This window comes from Pipra filicauda, unplaced genomic scaffold (assembly GCF_003945595.2).
Source record: "Pipra filicauda isolate LSUMZ 115617 unplaced genomic scaffold, ASM394559v2 scaffold8_size5757611_pilon, whole genome shotgun sequence".
Taxonomy (NCBI): Eukaryota; Metazoa; Chordata; class Aves; order Passeriformes; family Pipridae; genus Pipra; species Pipra filicauda.
In genome coordinates, this window is record NW_024105087.1 from 4,468,254 (window position 1) to 4,496,138 (window position 27,885).

At 37.9% G+C, this 27,885-nt stretch overlaps 1 protein-coding gene across 1 annotated transcript in view; it reads right to left on the reverse strand.

Moving 5' to 3' along the window:
• PTPN13 (protein tyrosine phosphatase non-receptor type 13) overlaps positions 1-27,885 on the reverse strand; it is a 117,580-nt gene that overhangs the window by 85,622 nt on the left and 4,073 nt on the right. Inside the window, exon 2 of the mRNA XM_027721110.2 lies at positions 6,179-6,298. Coding sequence (XP_027576911.2) covers positions 6,179-6,293 — 115 coding nt within the window. The 5' untranslated portion in view covers positions 6,294-6,298. The remainder of the gene's footprint in view (positions 1-6,178; positions 6,299-27,885) is intronic.

Here is a 27,885-nt window from a genome sequence, read left to right on the forward strand (position 1 = left end):
AAGATGACCATAGCTAGCCATTGACTTTCAAAAATAACCCTGTGTGTATACACCACTGATACAAAAATAATCCAAACAAGCGACACCTTAAAATATGGTAAGTTTTCTTCTTATAAGTCCCAACTCAGGAACCTTAAGTAATGTGAAGGCTTTAACCTAATTTCACATTTTGTATGACAAATACTTTAAACACATAAAAACTCTTCATATTCTGAAAAAAGACTTAATGAGATAAAAATTTGATTTAGTTTTAAGAACAATTTTAAAAATCCCCACATTTAGTCTGAAGTGTTCCCAATACTAATTTCAACAAACTCAGGAGTGTGCATCTGTTCCCTCAGATAGAGTCTGAATTTATTGATCCACCCACACTCAACGATCTTCATGACCTGAAGTAATGTAAAATGAATGTGATTAATTACAGAAAAAGAGCTGACTTTGCCAGACTTGTTTTGTCAACATTTTCTTAAATTCCTTATTATTAGCTTATAACTAATATAGCAGATCATACTATCAAACTTTGGGAATCTATTCTACCGTTCCAAAGGAGAGTAGAATAACTCATTCTTCACTTCCTCCCTTAAGGCATGCATTGTAAACCAAAATAACTGTCTCAAAGTTCCAACCAGATAGATTTAACTTAAGAAAATATTTTTCAGTAACACTACTACCCTTTAACATGTTTTCAGGATAATTTACCAGAGCAGTAAGAGAAACATACTCCTGAAAATACAGGGGAAAAAGAAAAAAAAAAAAAAGAAAAGAAAAAGTTTAAAACCCATTTTTCTAAAAGCACTGGAATTCAGGATATGGCTGCTGGTCAATTCTCTATCCAACAGGCTTTCAACTGTGCTAGAGCCAGCCTTCTGAGTTAACTCCAGAACTATGCAACTTGGTAACAAAACACTTGTGAGAGCACAGTTTAAAACAAGCAGTGCCAAGACAGAGATAAATAGTGTGGTCTTACTAAAAGTGAGACAGTGAACTGGCTTTAAATGCAATAAAAACAGAAATAATCTTCAGCTACAGAGCATCTGCCAAACAAATGAAAGGCAAAAAAAAATCCTTTACATGCTTTAACAGGATACAAGTAGCCAAAGATAAAAAGACCCACCACATTATAAGAGACATTAAATTAATATAGGATATTTGAAATTGATCCGTTTTACAATATATGGATCCATTTTACTATATTGATGGCAGGTAATTTTGAATTCCCAAACTACATTCACAATTGGAGTTCCTTCAGTTCTGTCTTTTCCCTGCTTCTCTCTTAGGCCACAGCCATTGGCAAAAATGGTCAGCAGAGATGCACATTTCACTTCTCTCAGAACACAAAACGAGTATTTAAAAAGCACAGAACAACTAAAAAATATACACAAGGTTTTCCGCACACATCTTGCTTCATTCTACAGCCCTCACTGAGACAAGTAAGATTTGTCCTAGAGCAAAGGAACCTGAAAATTTGTATGCTTAGGCCAGGATGAAGGCAGGCAGACCACTGACGCATCCCTAACCATGCCAGGATTATGCCAGCACAAGGGACCACTTATGCTGTAAATCCTACATTCCTTTGGGCTGGTGCAGCATGTCCCTGCACGCCTGGTGTGCAGGGGAAGCAGCACTGAGCACTTCTCTTCCCTCTGCCTTGGGCACAAAGGGATGGAAACCAGCAGCACAAGGGGAAACACTGAGGGACTAACTGAAGTTTACACTGTCCTGAGAACTCTGGAGCAAGAAACAGGGTGAACTATTAAATCCTGAGATCACACACGTTGTTCCCAAGTTGCTTCCCAGTCAGCATAACACCACATTAGACTTCGTTGTTATGCTGACTACATCCAGCAGAGAGTTCTGGAAAGAGCACGAGTAGTAACTGAGCCTCATTTGGTGCAGGGTGAAGTGTGGAGGATGGAGGAAGGGATAAGGAATATAAAGTAAAGAATTTTTAAAAACCCAACAAAATTACAAAAGCCCAGTCTCTTTCCTTCTCAGCAACCAAAAGATCAAATACTACCAGGAGGTGAGAAAAAGTAAAACCACTCCTTAACAGATATTGGTAAGGGGAAAAAGCCATCATTTAATGCCTGCCAGCAAGGACTGGGTGGAAAATGATGATTTGGTTTTTTCGCCTTCCTAGTGCGCTTTCCCTCTTGTCAATCAAAGCAATCTACTTCCTCCTCCATCCCAACTACATCTGTGACTATTTGGGACCCACCATTAGTCCCATCAACACAGTTCACACTTTACCTTCCTTTTTTTCATTACACTTGCTCAAGCTAAGCAGGTACAATAGTATGTCAACAAGATTTACAGGTCCCCAAAAACCAGAGTCTTCCTTCTTCACATCCACTTTTTCATGATGTAACTTCTCTTTACATAAATCATTTCCCACATACAAATTTGCAAGACAGTCAACTTGCCAAGTGTCTTTCTTTGCTCAACATGTCTTTCTAATATCAGACACATTTTTCTCCTTCTCTTCCTCCTTCCTTTAGATACATGTCTCCAAACATAAGGTCCAACTATTTTCAGAATCCTCAGTACACACTTTAGCATAGGAGTGGCCTAAGCAACATGAAGTCTTTTCCACTTTCAAGTTTTGATAAATCTTTTTCTAGTTAAACCTACCAAATTAGAGGGACGCTTGTTTTATAACTCTCAGCAGCAGTGAGCACAGCACAGCACTCCCCTTACGCTTATACACTCACATTTGAGATTACTTCAAAGACTTCTTCCTTTGACCTCATGGAGTACTGAGTACAAGATACAGCATGTCTGAAACAGCTGATACACCCTTTCAACAACAAAATAGTTATTGCAGATAATTAAACAGATGTAAGAGAAGGGCAGGTCTGGTATCGGCCTTTTCAAATCTCCAGATTAATCTCAACATTACCACTACAACTGATGTCAGATCTGCAACTGAGTCCTAGATTGTGTTTCTCCTTCATTTAACAGCTTATAATATGCTGACAGAACAGCTACCAGAGCTGATCTTCTAAATCACTGATCAGCAACTGGGCATTTCAATCTAAGCATTCATTGCTTATAATGATTGAAAGAAATTTGTGAAGTATTTTTAAGGAGTTTGACATCTGTTAGAATTGTAAATATTAATAGGGATGAAAATATGAACACTTCTGTATCAGTCACTGAATCAGACATGGCATGATACAGAATTAACCACGTAAGACATGGACTTTCATTCTGTGCTTCTCTTACTAAGTGGTTTGATGGATAAGAAGGTAGACTCAGTAAAAGACACACAGAGCTTTTAGACATCAAGAAGTCATCAAATCTGCAACAGAAGCTTGTTTTGGGAATTTTTCCCTAATTTCCAGAAACCAGCTTAAAAAAGAAATTAATTGAAGAACAGGTTCTCAGTTGACAGAGTAATAGCAAGATTCCCAACTTCAAACAAACTACCAAAACTCTACTAGGATTAGATACATAAATAAATGGTTACTTGGGCTGGTAATCCCTTTAAGTGTGTGTGGTTGCTGGGCTGGTGTGGGGAGGCTGCCAACAGATGGCAATTTAAGAGTTGATGATTTCCATGGCCTTTTTATCCACCTCATTACAAAACAGCTGGAGCACAGACTGTTGAACAATATGCCTTATTTTATTTTTTTTAAAGAAACTTAGTGTACAAAACAGTCATCAAAGCTTAAAATTTGTTACAGAATCGCATGAGCGGGGACTTCAGAGCTATACACCTGCACTTCCACAGTAGTTCTTTCACACCATATGCATGGAAGAAATGGGTCTGAAATTTGACCAAGGAAACCAAGATTTCTCTAGGAAATCTCTTTGCTACAAGTCTTCCACAAATAATGAAAAAAATTTGAGTCAGACAAGCCTACAGGAACCTTTGCATTCTCTGTTCCTGCACATCCACAATGCATCTTTACAAGCCAGCATAGAAGCAATATTCAAGATGACCAAAAAAGGTTTCTAGATTGCTTCCTTTGTGAAGACAAATCTTCATTAAAGACTGTCTGGTTATCCAAATCTTGCTGGGAGGAATTAGATTGCCTTTATCAACCTTAGTTACACAGTAAAGCTCTTTCATTTGAGTGTCTCTTGACGTGCCTTTTACCACAGGCTATATCCCAGGTTAATTAATAGCATGCCACTGAAAATAGTTTGCTGAACTAGCAGAAAAACAACTCAATAAAACAGCTTCATCTCCAAGAAGAGACAGATTCTTCTGGCACTGATTTTATCTGAATGTGTGTTTTGGTCTTCACTGATAGGAAGTGAGATCAGAAGCTTCTGCCACCTTAGCCAGTCTTGGCTGGCAAACATTCTCCTGCCTTAAAAAGCACACATCAGAAGTCCTGAGGCAGATTTCCATTTTGTGCTCACATCTTTCAGGACTTGTCCTTCTGAAGGAGGGCTGTGTTCTCGTTGCCAATGCTTGCATGCAGTCTTCATAGTTATTGTGATAACTCTTCTCTGAGTTACTGTCAGGACAAGAAAGGGTGAGCTCTTATTTTCAGTGGAGACTTCCTTGGAAAGAATTTAGACCTAGTATAAAATGGTCTAAATTAAGTGGTTTCACTATTATATACTCATACAACTATGATCTTGCAGGTGGATTACAAGATGGAGCTCCATATGTCAGTTCCTGTAAAGTTTACAAGAGTAAACCTCTAATCATTCAAGATCTCTCTTTAATCAAGGTTTTAACAGCCTGCCCTCTCAAAAGAAGTAATTCTTCTGATTGTCTCCGAGAGACAACAAAGAGTGAAAGAGAGAGAAAGAAGATGCCAGCTTTCCCTTTCTTGCACTATGAGAAGCAGCAGGACAGGACAGTTGATTAAACTGCAACAATAAACTCAGCATTCCTAATAGAGAACACTTCTTACCACACATGGGCTGTGAGCTTGCTGGTTAAGGGAAAAAGGTAAATTTACATAGGATATCAAAACCACCCATAATTCACCTACCAAGAAATATTTTGAATAAGTTGATCAAACTTGATCAGAAATCAAGCACCATAAAGCAGTTTCTGCTCACATCTGCCTTCTTTGGAGTCTGTGAAGTATCCAACAGAGACTACTTTCACAGATTGTGCAATGCATAAGACAGATCTAATGTCTGATTTGACAGATCATCTAAACCAAATCTTAAAAAAAAACCCCAACCCAAACCAACAGATGTTGAATCTTGATGAAATTCTGAATCAAAAAATACAAAATATTTTGCCCTCAATAACAAAGATGTGACCCCTGCAGAGCAATGTGGCAAAACAGTGAATATTTTCAAAGTGTGAGCCATTTGATTTTTCATAAATAAAACTGATTAAGCTTACATATGCATGTTTTTATACAAAGAGATGACTCCCATAAATATGCTGAAATACTAAGATGCATCATGGGAACATATGTTATCTGAGACCAGGTTAAAGATGCTACTGAAATTCAGTGTCTGAGTTAAGCTTTTATTGCTATAAAAAGCAAAAAAGGGAAGGAAGGGCCTTAAGGATTTACAAATGTTAAAGAAAAGAAAGGAAAACATAAGGAAGAAGAACAGCTCCATACTCAAAGTTAGTGCTAAAATGTACATTATTAGCAGTATGGCCGATGCTCAGCTTAGAGCCTACTAAATTGGGGGAGTGAAGGAGAAATACTGACTTCCACTCTTCTGAAGTACAAGATGACACCACATTTCTCTCAGTAGCTATATAAGTGTTGCTACTTGAATTCTGGGGAATGATACCTCCTCTGGTCAAGTTTTCTGTTGCTCACCTTTGTCTTACTTGAGGCTATACTTCTTCAGAGCAGACTGGTCACAACTGCACTGTACTTTACCTATTTCTACATCCCCTTCAGTACCAAAGTGCTCCAATGGTCTCAGACTTATTCATCACTTTTGTTTTTAATGTTTCCATCCCATTTCAATGAGTCTAAAATAATGCAAAAACCCCGTGGTAGATTCCTACCAAAGTAATCACCATATGAAACCAGATGTGCTACAGGTTCTGACAGAACATGAGGTGAAAACATCCTTTGGGCTGGGGTGCAGCTAGGTACTTACCTAAAGACAACCTAGGAGCAAGTTGTTATCTGGGTTTAGAGCCCAGGAAGGACAAGGCAGTTTACTTATATGACACCTACACATAACCAAGATGTTTCCAGTTCTGTATGCATCAGTCTTTAAAAATGCTTACCTTTTCTGAATAGTTCTTGAAGGCTCTCTGCACTTTGATTCAAAATAGCCCATATTTCCTCTTCCTGCAATGGTCCCCCCCGAACCTCCAGAGCCTCTGCCAGTGACACATGCATGTTACCTGGGAAATGAAACAGATTGATTTAAGACTACATAAGAGTTATCTTCTTCTTGCATGCACTGTTCAAGTAGTAATAGCCCATTTTCAATTCTCAGTCACAAAAATTCTCTAACATTAATAGAACCCATCAAATATAAATAATACAAAACATTCTCCATGGTGATGAAGAACTTTGATTACCTGCTAGCATGAAGAAATAAAACTTGGGTTAAGACAACAACCCTCCATAATAATACTGCAGGCTCTAAATCAATAAACTCAACAAGCTGGCATTAGTCCATATGCTATGGGCAAGAGTTTGCTCTGTTTATAAAAATGACTGACTGCTTAGTAGTTACAGATTCATTAAAATAAATAAGTTTTTAACATTATTTTGACAGGTTTAAGCTGTTGTTAGGAATATATTTTCACAGGGTGAGTTTGTTATTTCTCAAAGGCTCCAAAGTTGCTGCTGGAAATGGAAAAGACAGTCCCATAAGCAATGCTTATTGCCTGGAGATCAGTAACTGGCATCAACAGCTTTCATGACCCAATGGTACTGCTGGAGGCTCCTCCCTCCTCCTTTAAATCTCCAGCCAGAGCCTCCCCATCAGCATGCAATCCTGGCTCAGATGTACACTCATGGATATTCACCTAACGACTTGCAAGGAGGACAGGCTGACTACCTATATTTAGTTTCCCAACTGTCTAGGCAGTTTCGTGCCTTCCATGTGTTTTTACTTAAATATAACCAGGTTTATACACAAGTGATGGCAACATAAAAGGCTGAATATGCTGCTGTTTCTATCTGAAAACATGAGCTTTGAAGATACTTGCTGAAGTAACTACCCAGAGCCTTTTCAGCTAGAATTTCTAACTACAGTATTGAAAAATTACATATTGCTGGCTGCTTTTCAGCACAGTTTATTTTCCCTTATTTCACAACTTGCCAGTTTCCAGCATTCAATTATTCTGCCTATTAGTAAGCCAGATCTATTTTCAACAATTAATGTGCAAAAGTCATCACCAAAAGATAATGCAAGGCAAAGCAGATCCAGAATACATTTAAAAGAAAGATGAAATCTGAATTCCCAAAGAGAAAAATAAATAAGCCATTCAAAATGGATATGTCTGTATGGAAAACCCATACAGACTTCTTATGGATGAAAAACCGGAGATAAATGTGTTTCTAGTCAGCATGGGATTCACCTACACCTGGCACAGAGTGAGTATCTGGTCTATCATCTGTCCCAGGGAATTCTGTGATTTCATGGCACAGTCTCACATTTCAGTATGTATATCTAGAATCACAGTGGATTATTCAGATTAAAAGATCTCATCTTGTCCTAGGGACCAAAAATACATGAACTGCAAATGAAAACTTTTTGTGCTAAATATTCTAAAGGAGTATGCTGAGCATAATGCCATCAACAACAATCTCCTCCAAAATCCTTCTTTGTCACTCCCCTTTTCCCCATCCTGCAAAATCTCAAATCCTTTCAGCTGTGATTAAATAGTGTGGACTGTTCTGTAGCAGATATAAGCCAATTCCCCATTTAACAACACAAGAGAAACCATAAGCATGTCTGCTGAGGCTCCCAAAAACATTACATCCACAGTAAAAGAATCCTACACAAAAAAATTTCTCGATCACAGTAAGAAGCCTCTGAGTATCCACCCAGCCACCCAGGCCTCAGCTGTAGCAGTAAAAGCAACAACATCTGCTTGCATATTAGAAACAGCAGTAGTCTGAGAAATAATCAAACACACAACACACCAAACCCAAAACATTTCAAATTGATTTTGAAAGCCCAAGGAGAATCCATCAAAAACCAGTCGTTACAAATGGAGCCACATGAAAAACGGCACAAGCTGGGATTTGAGTGGGACTCTTACTGAAACGAATCTGTTTCAGTAACTTTTTAGTAACTTTCTCTGAAACTCTGTAACTTTTCTGCCTGGAAAGTATCTTTAAGCTGCAGAGCTTGTCTGTCACAGCATTGAATGGGCCAACACCACTAGCTGTAAAGATTAAAGAACCTTTCACAAAAACCCCTTCTCTATCACCAAGGAACTGACTGAAGCAAGTTGGGATAAAGCTGTTGGGGGGCAAATCCACGGTCAGATTTCTCCACCTGTACAGCCCACCTGGAACCAATTTAACACGATGGAGCTGACAGTGGAAGTGCCTCGCACAATACATATTTTTCCCCACGTTTGTTTGTGTCAGATTTTTTTCACAAGGAATATTCACAAGAAATTTCACAGGAAATTTTTAGGAATGCTAATGTTTGCAATATACAATTTTACCAAATTTGCTGTCTTAGATTCTGGTAATCTTCAGTAGTATCTGATCCTTTGTGAATACAGAAGCTTAGGTGCTTAATAAATACAAAAGCTTTTGGGTTTGTGCAACACCCGAGCATTTGCATAAATTGCAACATAAGGACAGTATCAAGTAATTTTTGTGAGAGAAAAACATATAAAGTTTTTGTAGAATACCATATCAAAACTATAGACTGCCTATCTTCTCATCTAATAACCATTATGTCAGCAGCTATACAGTTGTAGAACATTCCTTTTCCATCTAAAATATATATCATCATTTAAAACGTGTATTTAAACTCCTATGTATAAGAACTTCGAGAAAACAAGCTGGGTGATACCAACAGGGGACAACAGACTAAGAACAGCAACCTCTTGAAATGCAGGAAAGACAGAATAAAGACGAGTTATCTCTGCTGGGGGTAAACTTTCAGCTGATTTCAATTGAGCAAAGAGGAGGCAATCCAAGGAGAGAGGGTGAGCAGATTTCAAGAAGGCGCACAGAATTCAAAACTGCAAGTAAAACAAAGACTCTTCTCTTGTACAAACAGTACAAGCGAGTCTGTTTCAAATATCCAAAGATGCTCCTGGCAGTCCCTGTGTTTTTCAGTGTTTCAGGTTTACTGGCAAAGAAATCTAGATGCACTGGCAGAGTTCTCAATGGACTCTTAGTCATATTCCAACAGGCCATTTTTCTTGCAATGTTCCTCTCCCTGATGGAATCCTGTGCCCTGCTTCTTTCACTCCTTGTAATGAGAATGGACAGATTAAAGAACACTGAAAGGTGCACCAAGGATGAGTTCACTTCCCTTTTTCTTGGGACAGTGTTATGATGGCATCTTAGTAGGAAGCCACATCGACACTTTGCTGGAAATGGGATCGAGAGGTTTACAAAGTGAAGCCCATCCTGCGTCTGCACCTTGCCTCACGAGGTGAGAAGTCCACATGCAGTCACGGTCAGGAGGCACACCAAAGGGTTAGGTGGTGACATGAACTCCACATGAACTGTTAGGGCATGGATTACCCGTACACCCAAAACCCACGCATGATCAGAGGCACTGAACATCCGAACAGGGACACTCACACAGCACAGAGCACAACATAGTGTCAGAAGACAGTGGACAAATGAAAATAGTTAACAGTGGAGATGCACAGACATGAAGCTGGAAGGTTGCTTTCTCTGGGACAGAATTTACTCCCAGACCAACAGGAGCACTCTTTCCACAGGAAAGGAATCACGTCATGTGGACGCAGCTTTTACACTCCAGGACAAGAGAGTAAATTCAGGCGTAAATCATTTGTATCAACAAGCTCTGCATGTGATTTCTCACCCTCCACACAACTCAGCCCTAAGCCATGCAGGCAGTGCAGTTACAGGAAAAAGTGCTGCTTAAGCCAGAGGCCTCTCCCGTACCTCAGGTACTTCCTTTAAAAAGCCTATGTGCCTCATGAGGAGCAGCTGACAGCTCCTCCCTCTAAGACAGACAACTCACACACTCCCTGATGAGTGGGATGGGTACTTCTGTCTCTTGCCTGTAAATCAAGCTCAGTAAACTCCTTGCTCCTGCACTTTAAAGTCCCAGTAACCCACGTTAAGAGCTCAACACCCATGGAATACGCAAACAGTGCCAACATGGCACATGAGGTGGCCTCCCACTTGCTCTGTCCAAAGTACAAAGGAAAGCAATTTGCAAGAGGTATACTTTTTTTCTACAACTTGCAAAGTCTCCAAAACACTTTTTAATTACGTATGCAAAACAGAAGTTAAATGCTCAAAATTCTCATTTCCCACAATCACCACCATTTTTCCTTGCACATTTAAAATTTGAAATTGAAGGTCTCTAAGAGCAACCAAGAATTAGGAAAATTTTAATGGCCTATTCTTTCCAAATTTTATTGAAATGTTGCCAGCCAAAATATTAAAAAGCTATTGCTAAAACTGTTATTAATAAAGACTATAATAGCAGCCATTTTTGTCAAAAAGTTTCCAAAAACAGACTGAAAGTCAAAAGATCACACTGCTTCAACTTAACGAATGCTTGACAACTTTGTGCTTTGGTACCAGTAACATATATCTCTTGCCTTTTTCCTTACTGTGTGCATCAGCATTTTTCCCCACGTTGTAACTTCAGAGTGAAAACTTTCAGTCAAAAGCTATGTTTTAACAACATCAGCTAACTGAAATGCCTGCAATCCCCCATATTTGAATCTTATACTTGATATCTCATCAGAATATGCTGCCAAGAAAGATGGAGAGCAGCTGCTCTAGGCACACACTCTGTTTTTAGATATGCTAGAGGTAGTGGAAAAAAAATCTAGAATATAAAAACACTGTTAGAATCTCTAGATAATCGCATAAAATGCTCTGGTATTCATTTTTATCCTTCAACAAAATTTACAACAGAGAAGAGATAGCAGGAAGGCTCTATATACCTCCAAAATACTTTCTGCGTGAAAAAGCCCACCTTATTTCTTCCATAGAAAACACTGTTACCTGACTTTATTTGTCCCAAATACAGGCAATATTGCCCCTTTGCTCCACAGGTATACTTAGGCAAAAAGTGGCAGTTTCCAAGGAACACTTTTCTCTTAGCAGATAAGCCAAGAGCCCCTTCTAGGCCTCTTCCCTGTAGATGGCAATGCCTGAAGCAGAAGAACCTTTAACAAGACAATTCTGTCCAAGAGAGCCTCTTAAAACTCACCTTTCTCAGGCCATGATTAGCAGCCTGAAAATAGAACACTGACACTTTCATTCAGCACTCACTGAGCTTGAAGTGCTTTCTGAAAGTACTCAACATGCACAAGCCTCAGTGACACTGAACTGGAGTTAGACCTGAACAGTTTTGAAAGTCTGGTCTCTCCCACTTCAGAACCTAAGCATCTTAAGTCATTATCATGCCCTCTAATTTCAGAATCCTGGCATCTATTCAATTTATTTACATTGACCCACATCTTACACCCCCGAACAAGACCTGGACTACATCTACCAATTACTTTATCCCCTATAATACTGTTGCTGAAACTGCACTTAAGTGCAGAACCCTGGAGCCAAGTTAGAAAGCTTGTGCTTCAGTCGTCTTTGAAACCTTATTTTCAAATACACACATAAAATGTGGTTTCCTATACCTGCAGGTCTAATTTGCATAGACAGTCCAGAAAATAAGGCATTATTTGCAAATAGACAAGTCAAGCACGCAATCAAGGCACATATACAAGCTAATCAAGTCAACTATGTTTAAAGAATTATTTAATTTTTTTTGGAATCTTGCTCTCAAGTTAATTACTGCACATTATTCTCAATTACTCTCTTGAAGGATAAGGAAACAAACCCTTGTGTCATAACTATTTTTTTCATTTGTCCTATAGATACAAAGAGGGGACAAAAATCCCCACAAGATCCAAATCTCATCTCCTACCTCTTTTTTAAGTCTCTAAAGACATGCCCAGAAATCAGGTGAATCAAAGTTTTTGTGAAAAAACACACTTTCATGGTGCTTTTCATTCAACCTGCTTCCTGATAATAACATTATTTTAACACTATTCCTTTCTCCTTCATTTTGGAGAGGTCAGCAGAGATTAGTATTACAACCCAAGCACTTTTGCCCTCCCCCCCACTGTGGAAGAGATTAGCTTCTTCCACTCACATTTTTCCTTCAATTTTCTCCTCTTTTTCTCTCCTGCAGGCAGACAGGATGAAATGTCAGCAAAACATTCTCACGCTCCTGGGCAAATTCTCTAACTATAATCAAGAAAATTTCTTGAAAATTGCATTTCCTCTTCAAACTGATAGCCTGTTGGTTGAGCTCAGACCTCCTAAGTAAGGAACAGAAACTAGCTCAAATTTGTGGTAAAACACAAAGAATGTGAGAACGCTCCCAGAAATATAAATGTTGGCCTTTTATTTGAGCATACACGGATGAACAGATGAGATGTTAGCACTTCTCCTTTCAAAGCCTTAAATCAGTCTTACATTCCCATATGTGAAAGACAGAAGAATGTGACATACTGAGAATCTTGGCTCGCACCTCCAGGACAAGCAGTGTTTATTTTACTCAAAAGTGCTTGCCTTCTTTCCTGGAAGGTGGAAAGAAACCAGCTTTTGGCAGTGGACTGAACTCCCAATGGAAGACAAGCAAGGGTTAGTGCTGACTTCCTCCCTTGCTCTTCTGTCTCTCTATCACCAGAACCAGATAAACTTGTTTATCTGAAGCTTCGTGTAAGGCAAACTAGTAAATCCAGTCCAAAATGTATATAATGATCATGAAAGTCATGTTTTCTAGGCAACTGTAGAATGCTTTTTTATACATGAGGGTAGCTGATGTTTCACATTTGATATTAAAATTTTATTCAGAAGAGTATATAATTATCACTACAAAGTAAGCTTAATCCACATAAATCGCAGCATGACTCTTGTATCCCTCTCTTTGTTTAATTGTCGGTGTAAGATTCTTGGGCAACTCCCTTATTTTGCTGTTGATCTGCTCCACCTTGGAGAGGCATGTCTCCTTGATGCATTTCTCATACTTGCAACTTTCATTTTACTTGCTAAGTAGGAACAGAGGACCTGTGACTAAGGCAAGCTTTAGAAATGAAAAGCAAAAATTTCAGGTCTACAAACTAGCTTGGCAATAGTAACATTTTCAAATAGCGGATGAACCAATAACATCCTTATTCACACGAATTCACAGATGAAACTCTTCTGATGACCTGAAATAATCAGAAGCAAAACACATCTTACTATTGACAACGTAATTCCATTATGGAGTGATGATATACTGTCTATCAGATAAAAGGCACTAAGAGTGGCACCTTCAGCTTTAGTCCAGCAGTTATTCCATTGTTGCATGCAAGAGCTACACATTCCTCACATACTATAGAAAGGTCATGACTGAAGTCTGTCCTTACTTGCAGCTCTCAGCGCTGCTGAAGAGGGAATCAAATCTATTGTCAGGGGAGCAGAAACAGTAGCAGGCACATGATTTAATACATGGAGTCACTAGGAAGCATTATTCTAAGTCATTAAGTACTACTTCCCACCACCTGTGGCATTTTAAAGCTATCTACAAATAAGACACTGAGGCTCTGGTGAGCAAGTCAAATAAGCAGTGGCAATTGTACAGTGACTGCTTTTTCATTCAGTACAATATTATTTTCTTTATAATCAATCCACAATGTTTGAGAAGAATAATGCTCAAATATTTAACACCAAGATATAAATTACCACAGACTGGAAATTCAGTGACTCTACAAGTAAGTTCCACTGATTTAACAGGTACTCATAAAGTCAGTACTGCACAGCAGATAACTTCGCTAATGGATAAACTTACTCCAGAGTAGATTTTGAAAAGCTTAGTTTAAGGCCCCTTCTGTGGTAACGAAGTGATACAACTTTTACTACATTGGATAAATTCTCTAGTACAGAAAGGTTCACATTCTGTCAGATGTTAATCCTTTCAGTCTCAGTAACAGAGAAAGGTATTTTGCTTTATAAATGCCTCTTCTTGGTAAGACAGCCCCTGCAGTAACGTAATAACCAGCATAACGAAGGCAGCACAACTAGATCAGCAAGAAATTAAGCCAAGACAGTAAGAATTCTTTATTTTCTTCAATGTGGCACTAGAAAGTCTTCCAGACAGGTCTAGAAATACTAGAATAATGTGTTAACAGGAGGAGGGAGGGGAAATCATTAATACCCACCAACTTTAGTAATAAAGAAAAGTGTTAGGTTTGTAGTATATTTGTAAGTAACTTAGAAGTCAACGTACTCTTAACAAGTATAAAGACTGCCCCTACCGTATGTTACTTCGAAGCCATATTTTAAATTTATATATTCATATCTAATCCTTCAACAAATGGCTTTTGTTGTCATTATGGTGAGTAAACTACATGGCTCACTTGGGTTTTGAGACTTCTTCCTCCTGGGGGAGAAAGGTGGATTTGAGCATAACAATCTTTGTCAGCCTCACATGTTTGACTATTAGACATTTTGGAAAAAGAAATTAGCAGAAGAGATACCTCACTATGGCACCAAAGCAGTTTCTCCACAGTTAGAACAACCTCATGTATGGCACTTGAGAAAATGCAGTGGTTTCAGAAACAGTTCAGTTGTGTTCTTGGTTTGAAAGCAGCACCCTTACACACTGATCACAGGAAAGCGAGCTGCTAGCAGGGAGCATGACTTGTGTACTCAACCAAAATGCATGTCTGGTATTCAGAGTACAGTTCAGACTAAAAGCTATTTCATATGTCCTGCCTGGGAAGGAAACAATACTCAATAAGAGAAATAAAACTGGCTGAGTAACAGAACCAAGTTTGACAATGACATTTACCTGTATTCGGTTCCTCCAGCACTGCTTTACCTTACGTGTATACAGGTAAAGAAGCTGCACTACTACAACACAAGGATTTTTGTTTAAGTAATCATTTAGTTTAATATGGAAGCTTAACAAACTCCCACATGGATCACCCCATTTAGCAATATTTCTAATTACTGCACTTGCATGTTTGTTTGGTTTTCGCCATCAAAATTATAATAAAAAATACAATAATAAAAGTTACTACCTAGCCAGTATTGTCTTCAGCTAATCAGTTGCTACGAATGCTCCAATGGCTTTCTTACCCAATGCCCTAAACTGAACTACATCCTCATACACATTTTTTCTGCTTGTGACTTGGTGGAAACAGTTGATGAGAGTCCAAATAATTACTGATGGAGATAGACCATCTCTCAAATACAACACTCTTCTCAGACATGATCCTAAATGATGGTTTAGTTTCTGGTAATTGTCAGGAATAATTCTGAGGGAGCCCTACAGCTGGGGAAGAAGTATTCTCAAACTTCAGGATGCCTGAGGGCACTATCCATCAGGAAGGTCTATTGTGCACCATTTTTGCAGTCTCTGGTGCTCAAAAAAGTAATATTCCCAACTCCCTGGAAATGTAGACTTCTTGAAGCAACTACATAGGCTCTACAACACAGGCAACACAGAAACACAGGATTTGCAGAAGAAAAATTGTGTTGCCTGCTCAGTTAGGATTTCTTTGGTTCATTTCTGGTGAAAAAAATAAAAAAGATATGGCATAAGGAACAGAACATTGCAAGGTCTGCAGATAGATGACACCATGGATATCTTATCTGTGAACTCACCTGTCTGGGTGTAAAGCTATTATTCACACAAGTGATGACTAATTCTTATTGTGAAAGTCTGAATTTCTACCCTGAAAAACAGACAAGATGGAACATAGGCCTACATTTCAGCTGTCAAGAAGTGTACACACAAGAAAAGCTATCTCTTAAGGACCAAGGCATAAGGTGAGAGATCCTTGCTCTACTTATCTGAATTAGCTTGAAATACAAGCTAATTCAAGCACAGTAGCAAATTATCGAGAGTACTGCATTTTCTTCACTGTTCTGTAGCAGGAAAAAAATAAAGTAATTTTGTTCTCAGAGATCTTTTCTCTACTCAGACATGGTAGTACGAGATGTAAGATTTATAATTTTTACATGCGCCAAATGTAACTTAAATTGTCTATGATACATTATCCTCCTATTAGGTGTGAAAATCTTAACGAAAATTTATGCTAAAACAACTTAAGCAGCGGGGAATCAGTGACTAACTTTATATAGCAACTTCATACATTTCCAATGCAGAACCAACTTCTAGAGATCTACCTCTTCATAACTGAGATACCTGATTGTACTCTATTCCTCATACTGACACCCCATCAGGAAACATCGACACTTCGAGGAAATGGCACAGCTGTGAACAGGCAGCTGGTTGGATTTGACTTGTCCATGGAACAACAAGCAATAAGCTCCTGCTTCAAATTAGGGCAACCTGATTCTAAGGAAATGAGAAGCAGTGGCAAGTGAGTTTACATACCTGGCTCCCTGAACTTTCCATTGGCCTTCAGGAAGGATGTGCTTTTTACAGTGCTCGCTCTTTGATAAAGAGTGTGTAGTGTCCCCACATATATGCATATACATATGCATGTATTATGTTACCATCCATCTATACAAAATGTGTATGCTCATTTGTGTGCATGTATATATTTTGTATAGACTAAACAATTACCTTTTGTTTTAAGTTTCTGCTTAAGGACAAGATAAAAACCCCGAAGGACAAACAGACTTGTAAAAAACCCTGAAGGACAAACGGCCGGAACACTGATCTGTTTTGGAAAGTCAGCAGGAACTACCTGAAAGCCTTGTTAGAGGGTCCCTAGAGCCTATTAAAGGATTTGGCCAAGGCAGATTTAAATAAGATTCTGTAAGCGTTTGTAAAAAACAGATGGGGTACCAGCAGATGGGCTGCAACTCTAATACAGACCTCCATCTGTCCAGAAACCAGCTCTTCGCTCTACAGGTGTGGTACTGCAAGTGTAGCACTAACAAGTCTCAAAGGGTAGAACCATTTCCTGAGAAGCACTTCAAAGGCATCCATCATCTGTTTATAGCCCTCTCCTCATAAGAGACTTCACAGCAAGTTCTTCTCTCCAAAAGCGACTAACATTCCAGAGAAAAAGTTACCTATTTAACTGCTACTTCTTGAAAGTACTTAACTGCTGCTCAAGTGATATCAAAGATGTTTCCCTTTCCTGAAGTGATGTTGAGCTGAAGATAAGGCTGTTGGAAATTCATTAACATCGTCCTCGAACAGGATACATCTCATTTTTTTCACCCAGGAACTAAGAATGTCATTTAGGCGATCTAGCAGAAAGGTCCAGACATGAACTATATGAAAAAGTATTCGGTGAAATCATTAATGAAAATAACCCAATGGGATAATAGAGAAGATAACAGAGCTCTGAGTCATACAGTGCAAACATGGAGATTTCTTCTTCTGCCTAACACCTGCTTGTCCCAAGCACAGAAACTGTGACAACTAAGGTGATCATTCATCCTCTCAGATTTCAGATCCCTTCTTTCTGCACTTCCCTCCACACTCACACATACAGATATTAATTTAAGACTAAAGCTGTGCACGTTCTCTGCTTACACACTCCCAACCAGTAATCAATTTGCAGGACACACAAAAATCTGAGAGAGTGCAGAAAACATGCCATGTACACTTCCATGCTGTGAAACAGACCCATGGCCCAGAAAATGGAAGACAAGCTTTATAGGAAGGATATTATTCCCTACTAGTTCATTATAGGATTTCCCAAATTCTCAGTCATCTGCTGCTGGTATTTTCATACTGCAGTATTTCTCAAGTTCTTTAGCTTCTCTGTTAAATCTATCATTATCAAGGACTCTAAGCACATTACTTGCCACTATCTTGCAGTTATTGAAAAAATACTGCCTTTTTTTTAAAAGCAGATTTTCTTTATCCAACTATCCATAGCTGATCCTTTTCCTTCAACTGATAACACACATCAAAATCTACCTATTGTTTGTCCACTAAACTCTTTAGATGTGGTGTAGACCAAGTACTGAGAACAGTACAGCTTGTGTGACAACTATCACCAACTAATTTAGCAGCATGTATAGAGATAGCTATCAGTTCAAAGATTTCACACAAGACATGAAGATTTTTGGTCCTGGATGCTTGTTTTTTTAAATGAGCTCTTCATGGAGGCCAAAACCTTCCCAAGCAGCTTATACCATCTTGTTTAAATCCTGCAATTAGGAGGGTTTAACTCCAGATTAATTAGTAGACAAAGCCACTTGAAGACTTGGAATGCCTATGGTTAGGAAATCACGATCTTGCTCCAAAACATGAGTTGACACAGCACAGATGGCTTTGTAGCAAAATCATACAAGTTAATCAGAACCTGACCAGTTAACCTGAGTCCCTCAGCCTGTCACTCTGCTCACCACACTTCAGAAAAATATATAATTATATACTGCATGATTCAGTACATGTTTACAACTGAACAATTGTTAAATTGACTACACTGCCCCTTGAACAAATTTCTAACACACACCCAATTTATGATTCATCTTAAATTCAGTGGTTACACATAATTTATTCAGTCCTACAGCCATGATATTTTCCATGTCTTAGCTGCCCTCAAAGGTGATGTGATTATTAGTCCTCTTCCTGTTAGATGGGAAAACATGCCATTTCTCTTCCACAAAAGATTAATCTACCTGTTACTGCTGCTCAGCCTTGAATGCTTACCAAACTTATGGTTTCTGAGCCAAGGATGGGATTTGGAGTGTAAGAAAGACCCTCATCACAACAAACATAAGCTTCAGTATCAACTGATAGCAACATGAAAAATCTGCAAGAGTGATTTATACAACTCCTCAGTAGACCTTCCACACAAAACAGACTTCCTGATCTATAGGAAAGACAGACAGATAGCCATGATATAACAGACTTGATTTAACTTCACACACCAGAATGGAGAAAGAACTCCATCTGATCATTATCACTATTATAGCACACCATAATATTTTGGTACTTGGAGAGATTACAGGACAGAACAAGCTAAGGAAGATGGCATTGCCAACAAAACAGGAAAAACAAGCTAGCAGCACCTCCTCCCATGACATAACACCAAGCCTGCTATCACCAAAAAAATAAGAGTTCAGGGAAGTTTTGCTTTGTCTGGATGATAAACATTCATATTAGTAGACAACAGGACAAAGGGCCATATTACACCCTTGGGTTGCACAACAAAGGCAAACTAGCAGAACCTTTTCCTCTACAGGCCTAGAAACTATGAAAGAAAAGCGAGTCACAGCATCATCCCTCTTAAAAACATTCCTATGAACAGTAATGGAAAGCTAGACAGACTGAGGACATACACAGATAATGCCTATGTACAAATTATACTTGCTGTACTGCAACAGAACCAATCTCTGAACCCACTGCCCTAGTGAGGGATTAAGTGAAAGAAAAATAGAAGGATAATATAACAGCACTTGAATCTTTTATTGATGCAGGTGGACCACAGAGAGTTAGACCAGTTAAGGAATGTATCATATTTTGCTGCCTTCTTAATCACTTTGATAATTTCATGTACAGCAGCTTGACTTTGCAACAGTTATTACATGGAGACCCAAGAAAACACTAACTACAACCACCTAAACCAAACTGAAACAACAAACAAACACCTCAAAAAAAAATTTCCTCCCTTCAAAACCTGAGAGCTCATCCTATACAATACAGTCTGCAAACAATAAACCAACTTCCATCCTTTCCATGCCTGTCTAGAACTTTTACAACAATCCAAATTTTCTTCTGGTCCTGCATATCGTACTTCAATTTTAGTCCTGAAAACTTAAAAAAAAAGGATATGGTTTAAAAAAAAATTATTTTCATTTTCAGTATATAAATGACATAAACTTCTAAGAGAAAGTTCTGCTTTTGTGAAAAAAATGTCACAAATCTGTGTCAGAAAAGAGATGGGATGAACCTCTTCAACTCTTATTCCTATCTTCCATTCCTAAATAAATACTTTGGAAAAGATGTGAAAGAGATTATTCATTGACACAGCACATGGAAAATTCATAAATGTAATGCTTCAAACAACACTTGGGCAGTAGTCTGAAACAGATTTCAAAATTTTCTAATGTTCTATCAAGTGTAAAAACACTTTCAAATTTGATACGTGTTGTTTCACTACCATGCACTCCCTAGAAACTTTGCTTACAAAATACTCAATTTGAATGATAGTTTATCAAACTGGACCAGTTGTACTGGTTTATCTCATCCTGCATACACATTTACCTGAGAAAAAACAGCACTAACAATCAGTGAGAAGTATCAAGTGTTCACCACTTACAGAAATACCCAGTCGGGTATTAAAGAAAGGAGGCAAGGAGAAACAAAAAGAAAAGGGGGGAAGGAACAAAATTCTGCAATCTTGAGATTTAAATCTCAGAGATAGGAGAATGTAATGTATTCTTAGTTCACAGTGGGAAGAGCTATCCACAGATTCCTCACTGTGCAGAAGTACAGAAGCTGGAACCAGGACCTCATCAGACAGCTGAGAAAGAAGAAAGTGTGCTTGCAATAAAGCATATATATATACTGTTTCAGCCAAGAAGAAATACCTAACTGAGAGACAAAGTAGCAGTTAGGAGCATTGGTAACTTTCACACAATAGTAATAAATTAAAGAATCATTATGGAGGCTAAGATGGCAAAACTTAGGCATCCTGTGGATCATTACTAATCAATTACAGAATAAAAGCACTTTTTCCTCAAATAATTGTTTTGAGTGCTTTGATGATTTGGTTTTACACTACTGACTCTTTTTCATCCTCATATCTAGAGGCTGAATATTATATCAGTCATTTAGGGGGAAATAAATGCATAGGACCATTTACAGGCTGCATTTTAAAAGGTATAGATTAAAATTCTGAGCTTTGGCAAAAAAATTAACTGAAGGCTAAGTTAGCTGGCAGGTTTTTTTTTTAGTGATCATCTACAATAATTACTTCTGTAAAAGCAGGTGTAAGACTTCGCCCTTATTTTACACCATCAGTTTACACAAACAGGCAATAAAAAACCCCAGTTTCTCCAACTGATAGATGTAGGGGTGGGAAAAAGGAAGGAAAACGAAACCCAAACTTTCCCCACCCAGAAGTCATATACAATTTACAGTTGATCTATATATCCAAGAGCCTCTTGGCCACTAATTAGAGCTTTTGTCACAGAGAAAAATCTGAGTTCCATAAATTCTTTGAAAACAGTTTAAAGACATTATACCTTGGGGATACAAAATTATTATAAAAAGCAATTGCTCTTATTAGATGCGTATTTCTTTCTAGCACAACCACTGTGTTGTGTTGTTTGTCAGTAGGGTTTTTTTAACTGGCATTTATAGCCTGTCATTGAAAATACATCATAAGCCTTGAAATGAATGTTGTGTACATAAAAAGTAAATATATATATATATTTATATAGATATATATAAATTATTAAAGTCTAGACAGGCAGTAGTTTCTCTTCCATTTTTCTAAAACCACTGAAGAGGGAAGCAGAACAAACAGATTTTCCATCAGCAGCAGACTTCCCAACCAGCAGTTCATATTACGGTGAAAAGTTAAATTCTGTGGTCTTCAGTTCTTTAATATTCTCAAAGCAAAGGCAATGGGTGGGACAGACTCGGTGACAATTAACGTGTATATCAAAGAGTTCAGTTTCTGTCAAGCATGAAAATATTTTCTATAATGTTGCAAACTATATTCTGCACTGTGCAAGCACCGGGGAAATTTCACATACCACGTTAAATTCAATTTGCTGATTCTATTCTGCTCTCTAATGCTGTGTAGTTAAAGACAAAAATTCTACCAGTATCTGACAATACCACAAAACTAATGGCTTGGCATTGAAAAAGCCCTATTTCAGTATGCAAGGCCAAAAAGCACACACAGCACACCAGCACACATGCTGGTATCAACAGAGTACAATCTGATGTTGAGGCAAGCAAGAACAAAAAGAATGCCTCTTGTCATTGCAGAATGTCTTTCATTTCTTAAGCAACGTGTTTCTCATCTGCAGAAGTAATCCAACTACTTATGTCTCCACAAGTTGATTTTTGTTGTGCTCTTTCATGTGATAGCATTTAGAATGACAATTACTTATATAACCTATTTTAGCATTTTATCAAGTAGTATATTTTCACTTTCCTCCTCAACAACAACTAATACTACAACTGAAACTTTGTGATATCACCAAGATGTTCCTGTCTTTTTCTCCCCTCTCCCTGAGCAACCATTTTTGCTCTACAGTTGTATGTATAAAAATCAATTCCCTTCATTACTTGACCATCCACCATTTAATCCCTCCATAAGCAGTCTGAAGAGGGGAATAAAGATTCCATGACAGAAGGATGAAAAAACAAGCCAGGCACTTCAGCTTGAACCAGATAGCTAAACATTTACATTTCTTCAGCTAGGTAGAAACTTCTCCCTTCTTTTAGGTACAGCCATGACCACTGCAGATGCCTCTCATCCAGAGCACTGACCAAAGTGCAACCAACACACCGCTGTAATACAGACTTTCATGGACAGTACAGTAGTTCCCAGAGCTTGGATTCCTTAGACTCCTAAGGTTTTTCTCTGAACAGCAAGTCAGCCCATGTGGACACACACAAGCTTCAAATGTAGAACACAAAAGATTTCTTATTAGGCTTCTTCTTCTTCTTTTTTTTTGGTAAAAAAAAGAGTTAAAGAAGTTCTCAATTTGGAAGAGCTTCTCATTTCTTTTGGTATTTAGAAACCTAAGCAAAGTTCAATACAAGAAGTACTGTACTGTATCAGGCTTCCTCTCCAATCCCCTTTCCTGGCAATCAGCAGTTTACTAAGTTCCTGAGCTAAAGGGTAGAGCTGCACAGTCAAATCTAATAGTCACTAATGATCTCTGTTCACTTGTCTAATCCCTTTCTGAACACATTTTCACTTTCACTCCACATGACATTTTGCTCCAGTAACGTAGATGCAATTAAGCAGTTCACTTTTGTTTGCTGTGAAAACAGTAACTTATTTCTCAAATTTCACTAGAGAAGAACATGCTGAAGGTCTTGAAGGATGCAGCCATGCCTCAAAGTCGCCTGACTATTATCAACCACCAGCAAATGTCTGCAGCTACCAAAAATAACAGAAAATGTTTTCTTCCAACAAATCCAAACAATCTTCCAGCATACTAAATATTTTCTCCGCTGAAGACACTGCATGCAAATAAAATACTATTAAAACATTGTTAGGGTTTTCCTTAGGATTTTGTGACAAAACAACAAAAAGTAGGCTTAAGGTTTTCTTCCTTTACATAGCGTATTCTCAAATACACAGAGGATAGAATTCTGGGAAAAGTTGTTCTTACTGAAACTGTTTGACAATAGATTAAAACAAACACTAGTGCTAATGTGATACAATGGTATCAAAAATCCTCTGAAAATAAACAAGAATAAAAAAAAAAAAAAAACAAACACTAATTTACAGAGTGCATCACACTTCTCAAACACCCAAGTCTTGTGCCCATCATGGTGAGCACACACATTTTAATTTGACATAGAGGAGCTCTACACAGCTATTTCAGTAATTCAGTTTTACGTGTTAGCCCACGTGCTTAAAGCTCCAGGCTGATTTGGCTGTTCCATACATGTGATAACCTCACTGCAAAGCCACTCAATAAATGAGTCTATATAGCTGATGAAACAAATTTTCAGCACTGCCAGCTAGCAAATCTTTATAATCAGATAATCTTCAAATTCTTTATTAAGGTCATTCAAGGGATTCAATGACAGGGCACAATGAAAAATTAAGCTGTACAAAATTTAAAGTTCTTGAATATTAGCTTGTTTTACTAAGCATGTATATTTGTCAGATAAATAGTATCAGAAGAAACTTCTTTCAGGAAATCTAAGCCTAATGTTTTGGCATTTCCTCAAAAATTTATTGTGTATATTTCTTGCCGTTCTTATTAAATGGATCATTATAGCAGACTTCCCAGGCAAATTTCTGATTTTCAGAGTTGAACCTTATACATAAAAAGGGGTAAGAAGGCAAACAGTTCTAAAAACCCTACAAAACCCCAAGAAAACAAACAAATAAAATACCACAATACACAACAGATAATTATTAACCCTCGAAGGCCTTAAATATGACCACTAAGCTGGGAACACCAAAAGTACCTGCAGCTTTGAAGGTCTGAAAATTCATCCCTACCTTTATGAGGAAGAAACCTCTGCTCACAGAAGCCTCCACCACCAGTTCATAAGATAAGGACATTCTGGTAAAGCCCATAAACCTGAACTAGAGGGAACTGAAGGTGTCCCAGCACACCTTGAATAAGCCCAACCTTTTTCTTCTCCCTCCCTTCCCTTCTCCACTTCCCTTTTTGCCCAAACTGTTCTCTCTGCCAAAAAATATTGATTTTCTAACACCATTTTCACAAGCTAGACCTTATAGGTCCAAGTTTTCCAGGTGCTGTGTAGGTATTCTAGCTACCTTGTAAAATAATTTCTTTCTTTTTCAGATACAAGCCATTTAACAGCTCACAACTGCTATTCCTCTACAGAACAGTTTTTTCATTTACAGACATATGCTGCACTGTCTATTTTAATGTTACATATCAGTAAGGATGGCAATAGAATTTGTATTCTACTTGCATCCTACTCAGATTTCCAGTGAAGTTAGCAGGGAGATCCTCATTGTTCTTCAGGGTGTATCAACTCAGATGCCAAACACCAGCATGCAAAAACATCAAAGTTATTTTTATGGAAAAATATCATCAAAATCTTCATTTTCCCTAGACTGCAACTTTTTTTTTTAATATTTCGGTGGATTCATTAGATGTGCTATTTTTTTTTGCTGCCACTTTTTGTACTATTTTCTAGCACTGATTAATAAGCTGAATTTTTCTTCAAGTGTTTCTGAAGTTCTCTCTCAAATGGTTAAGAGGAAATTCCTTCAAAGTCAAGGCCACCAGTCTAAGAACAGAGAAAAGATGACTGAAGATACACAAAAGCTCTAAAAGACAGAGTCTATGAAGGTTGGACAGAATCTCTATCCTCCTAGAAACCTATCCAAGACAAATCCTTTACTGAAAAGTGTAGAAGGAGCATATGGACAAAAGAATTTCTGATTAATGCATGCATATAGGCGGTACTCTCTTATTTCCTAAATATCAAAGTAATGTGAAAAAGTCCAATTTTGAGACTTACAGAAGATGAAAGCAAGCCAGCTTCAGAAGAACAAACAAAAAAATACACCTCAATCATTGAAAAATAGTTAAAACACACTAAGGCACTTGAAAGAAATACCATAAGAGAAACCTCTGAAGGAGAAAGCAGTATTTATCACCTGTTGAAACACCCCATTTAAGGAAGTTACACATAGTCTTTAATTAGGCTGCTGGAGGGATAACTCCCCATAAACCTAACCACACAATTGTCCAGTCAGCGACGTATACTGCAGAGATGTCTCTCAAAGTAACACGTGTGCTGTTACTCACTGACATTAAAAAGCAAGGAATTAAAGAAGCACTTGTACAGCCATATCAACCATTTGCTTGCCTGGGATTCAAACTCCCACATTAATTCACTGAAGGCAAATACAACTTGGCCTTGACTTGGGAAAAGAGAGCTATTATTTCACTGACCATAATCCTAAGCACTAGGAGGGGATTTTCCACTTACTGATTTTACAGTAAGGATACTAAAAGGCAAAGCGACCACTCCATATCCCTTCTCTAAGTTTTCTTTTTGTTGAAACACTAAATTATGTGAAGAGAGAAGTGGTCGTACTATATTGTTGCACTTGATGAATTATGGTGAGAGAAGAAAAATGAGCAAGATGCTTTACAGTATCGATGCTCTGACGAGCAAACTAGGTAAAAAAGTTATATAAAGTTTGACTATTTATGTATAGTTAAAAATCAAAATGCTCCACTTTTTTGCCTCTCTGTTGCTCAAAGCAATATGCAAGTCCAAATCTTTCATCATTTAAACCATGCATGACTTTGCTAGGAAGCACAACTATTTCTAACAATTGAAGTTTTAAACTCCAATTTAGCTCTCTTTTCAGTTCATGTAATCTTTTAAAATTACAATATATAGAAGTGGTTAGCAGAAAAAGTCAACAGTCCCATCAAGGAAGATGGAACACATTTAACACCAAATAAGGTTGTTTGCAAGTTTGAGTTTCGTAGTTAATATTTATTTCAACAGAAATGTTCTACGGGGTCTCTGAAAAACTGCTTTGCAACAGACACAGTTTTATGAGTCAAGTCCCATTACTTTTCTCTGGTGACCTTAGGAAATCCCTGGAAGCACCTGCGTCACAGGTTTAGTGGGGTGGTTTTTTATGATCCCTGCGTAGCCATTCACATCTATAATGTGAAAACACAGTACAATATATGCACACTGTTGAGATGCTAAAGAAATTAATACTAAAAAGGAAAAAATCCTCATCTGAAACATAAAGTTAATCACTGGGAACCAATTCCCCTGCTCAAACAGGGAGCTGCAAATGAGAGTGTCTACAAGCCCTGAGATGATGAGATAAGCCATGTTCTGTCCCTACTCAGTAATAACTTAGAAAACCTTTGCACTCAGTTCCTCAGGTTTTTTCCTGACAGGTTTTGAGGGCCTGCCCACTGCACAAGCACAACACTGGCTATTACATGAATAAAAATAAAGATAGACTATAGAATAGACACCAGACTCAGAGAAGCTTACATCTCCAAGCATGTAACTTTACTATAAAAATTATTTCCACTAACAAACTTTTATGACTTTCAACATCTATTCTAAAATAGCATTTTAAGTTGACCAAAAATGCAACAATTTCCAAGACTCTGGCATAACTATGCTATTACAATGAACTAGTACGGTCAGTTTTATACAGCACACACCATGGTGCTAAGATTCCAATACACAAGGACATCCTGGAATGTGCATGGAAGACTACTGTCATCTGGCTGCTGGAGAACATCAGCTGCACCTACACACATATACAGATATAGCCAAAACAGCTTTTATTGCTGTTGTGAAACTGGATATGAAACACAGGAGAACCTGGTATTTCCACTGATTTATCCAGTTAGAGTTTAGCATTCATTATGATGAAAAGCACACTCTACCTTCAAAAAATGAGGTATTTATATGATCTAACAGCATTCTACCCTCGACAAATTATGTAGCAAGGAACTAAAGCAGATTTCCAGGAGAGAGACTCTGCTTAAGTTCTTTTACTTGAGAAATAGAGTTAAATAGGAGTGTTTCCTAATAAATTTAGCATCAATTTCAAGCTTACAGCACAACTACAAGTTGCAACAGTGTTGTTTAAGAGAAGTCACCCAAGTAGCCTTTCAGCCTGAGATTTTTTTTTCTAAATAAAACAGACTTCATATACACCACTTCTGAGGTATCTCTCCACATGTGCCTGAAACCAAGTACCTACACAACATACAAACAGTCAGAGAAGATGCCAATACCACATGGAAACCATTTTCAGATTCACTTTCAAAAATTTCAGCAAGCTCTACGGGATGTTCTCTCCCATATTTCTCCCACAGATACAAGTACTCTTTAGTAAGACAATTTTCAAGAAACAAACAAAAAAATCTTTATCCAGAGAAGGATAAAGAAACTATGAATCTCCAGCAAACCATATCCTACCTCTGACAAAGTTGAAGCACAGACAAATTAAAAGTCTCAAAATCTACTAAAAAAAGTGGGGGTTTTAGACAGTGTCAGATTAATTCATGAAGAAGTTTGTGTTCAGTTCCAAATTTGTGCACTTAAATTTTCATCATTCTCGGGTCAGTCAATTCTTCCCCCCCTGCTTAACTTTTAGCTACAAAACAGAAGATAAACCTT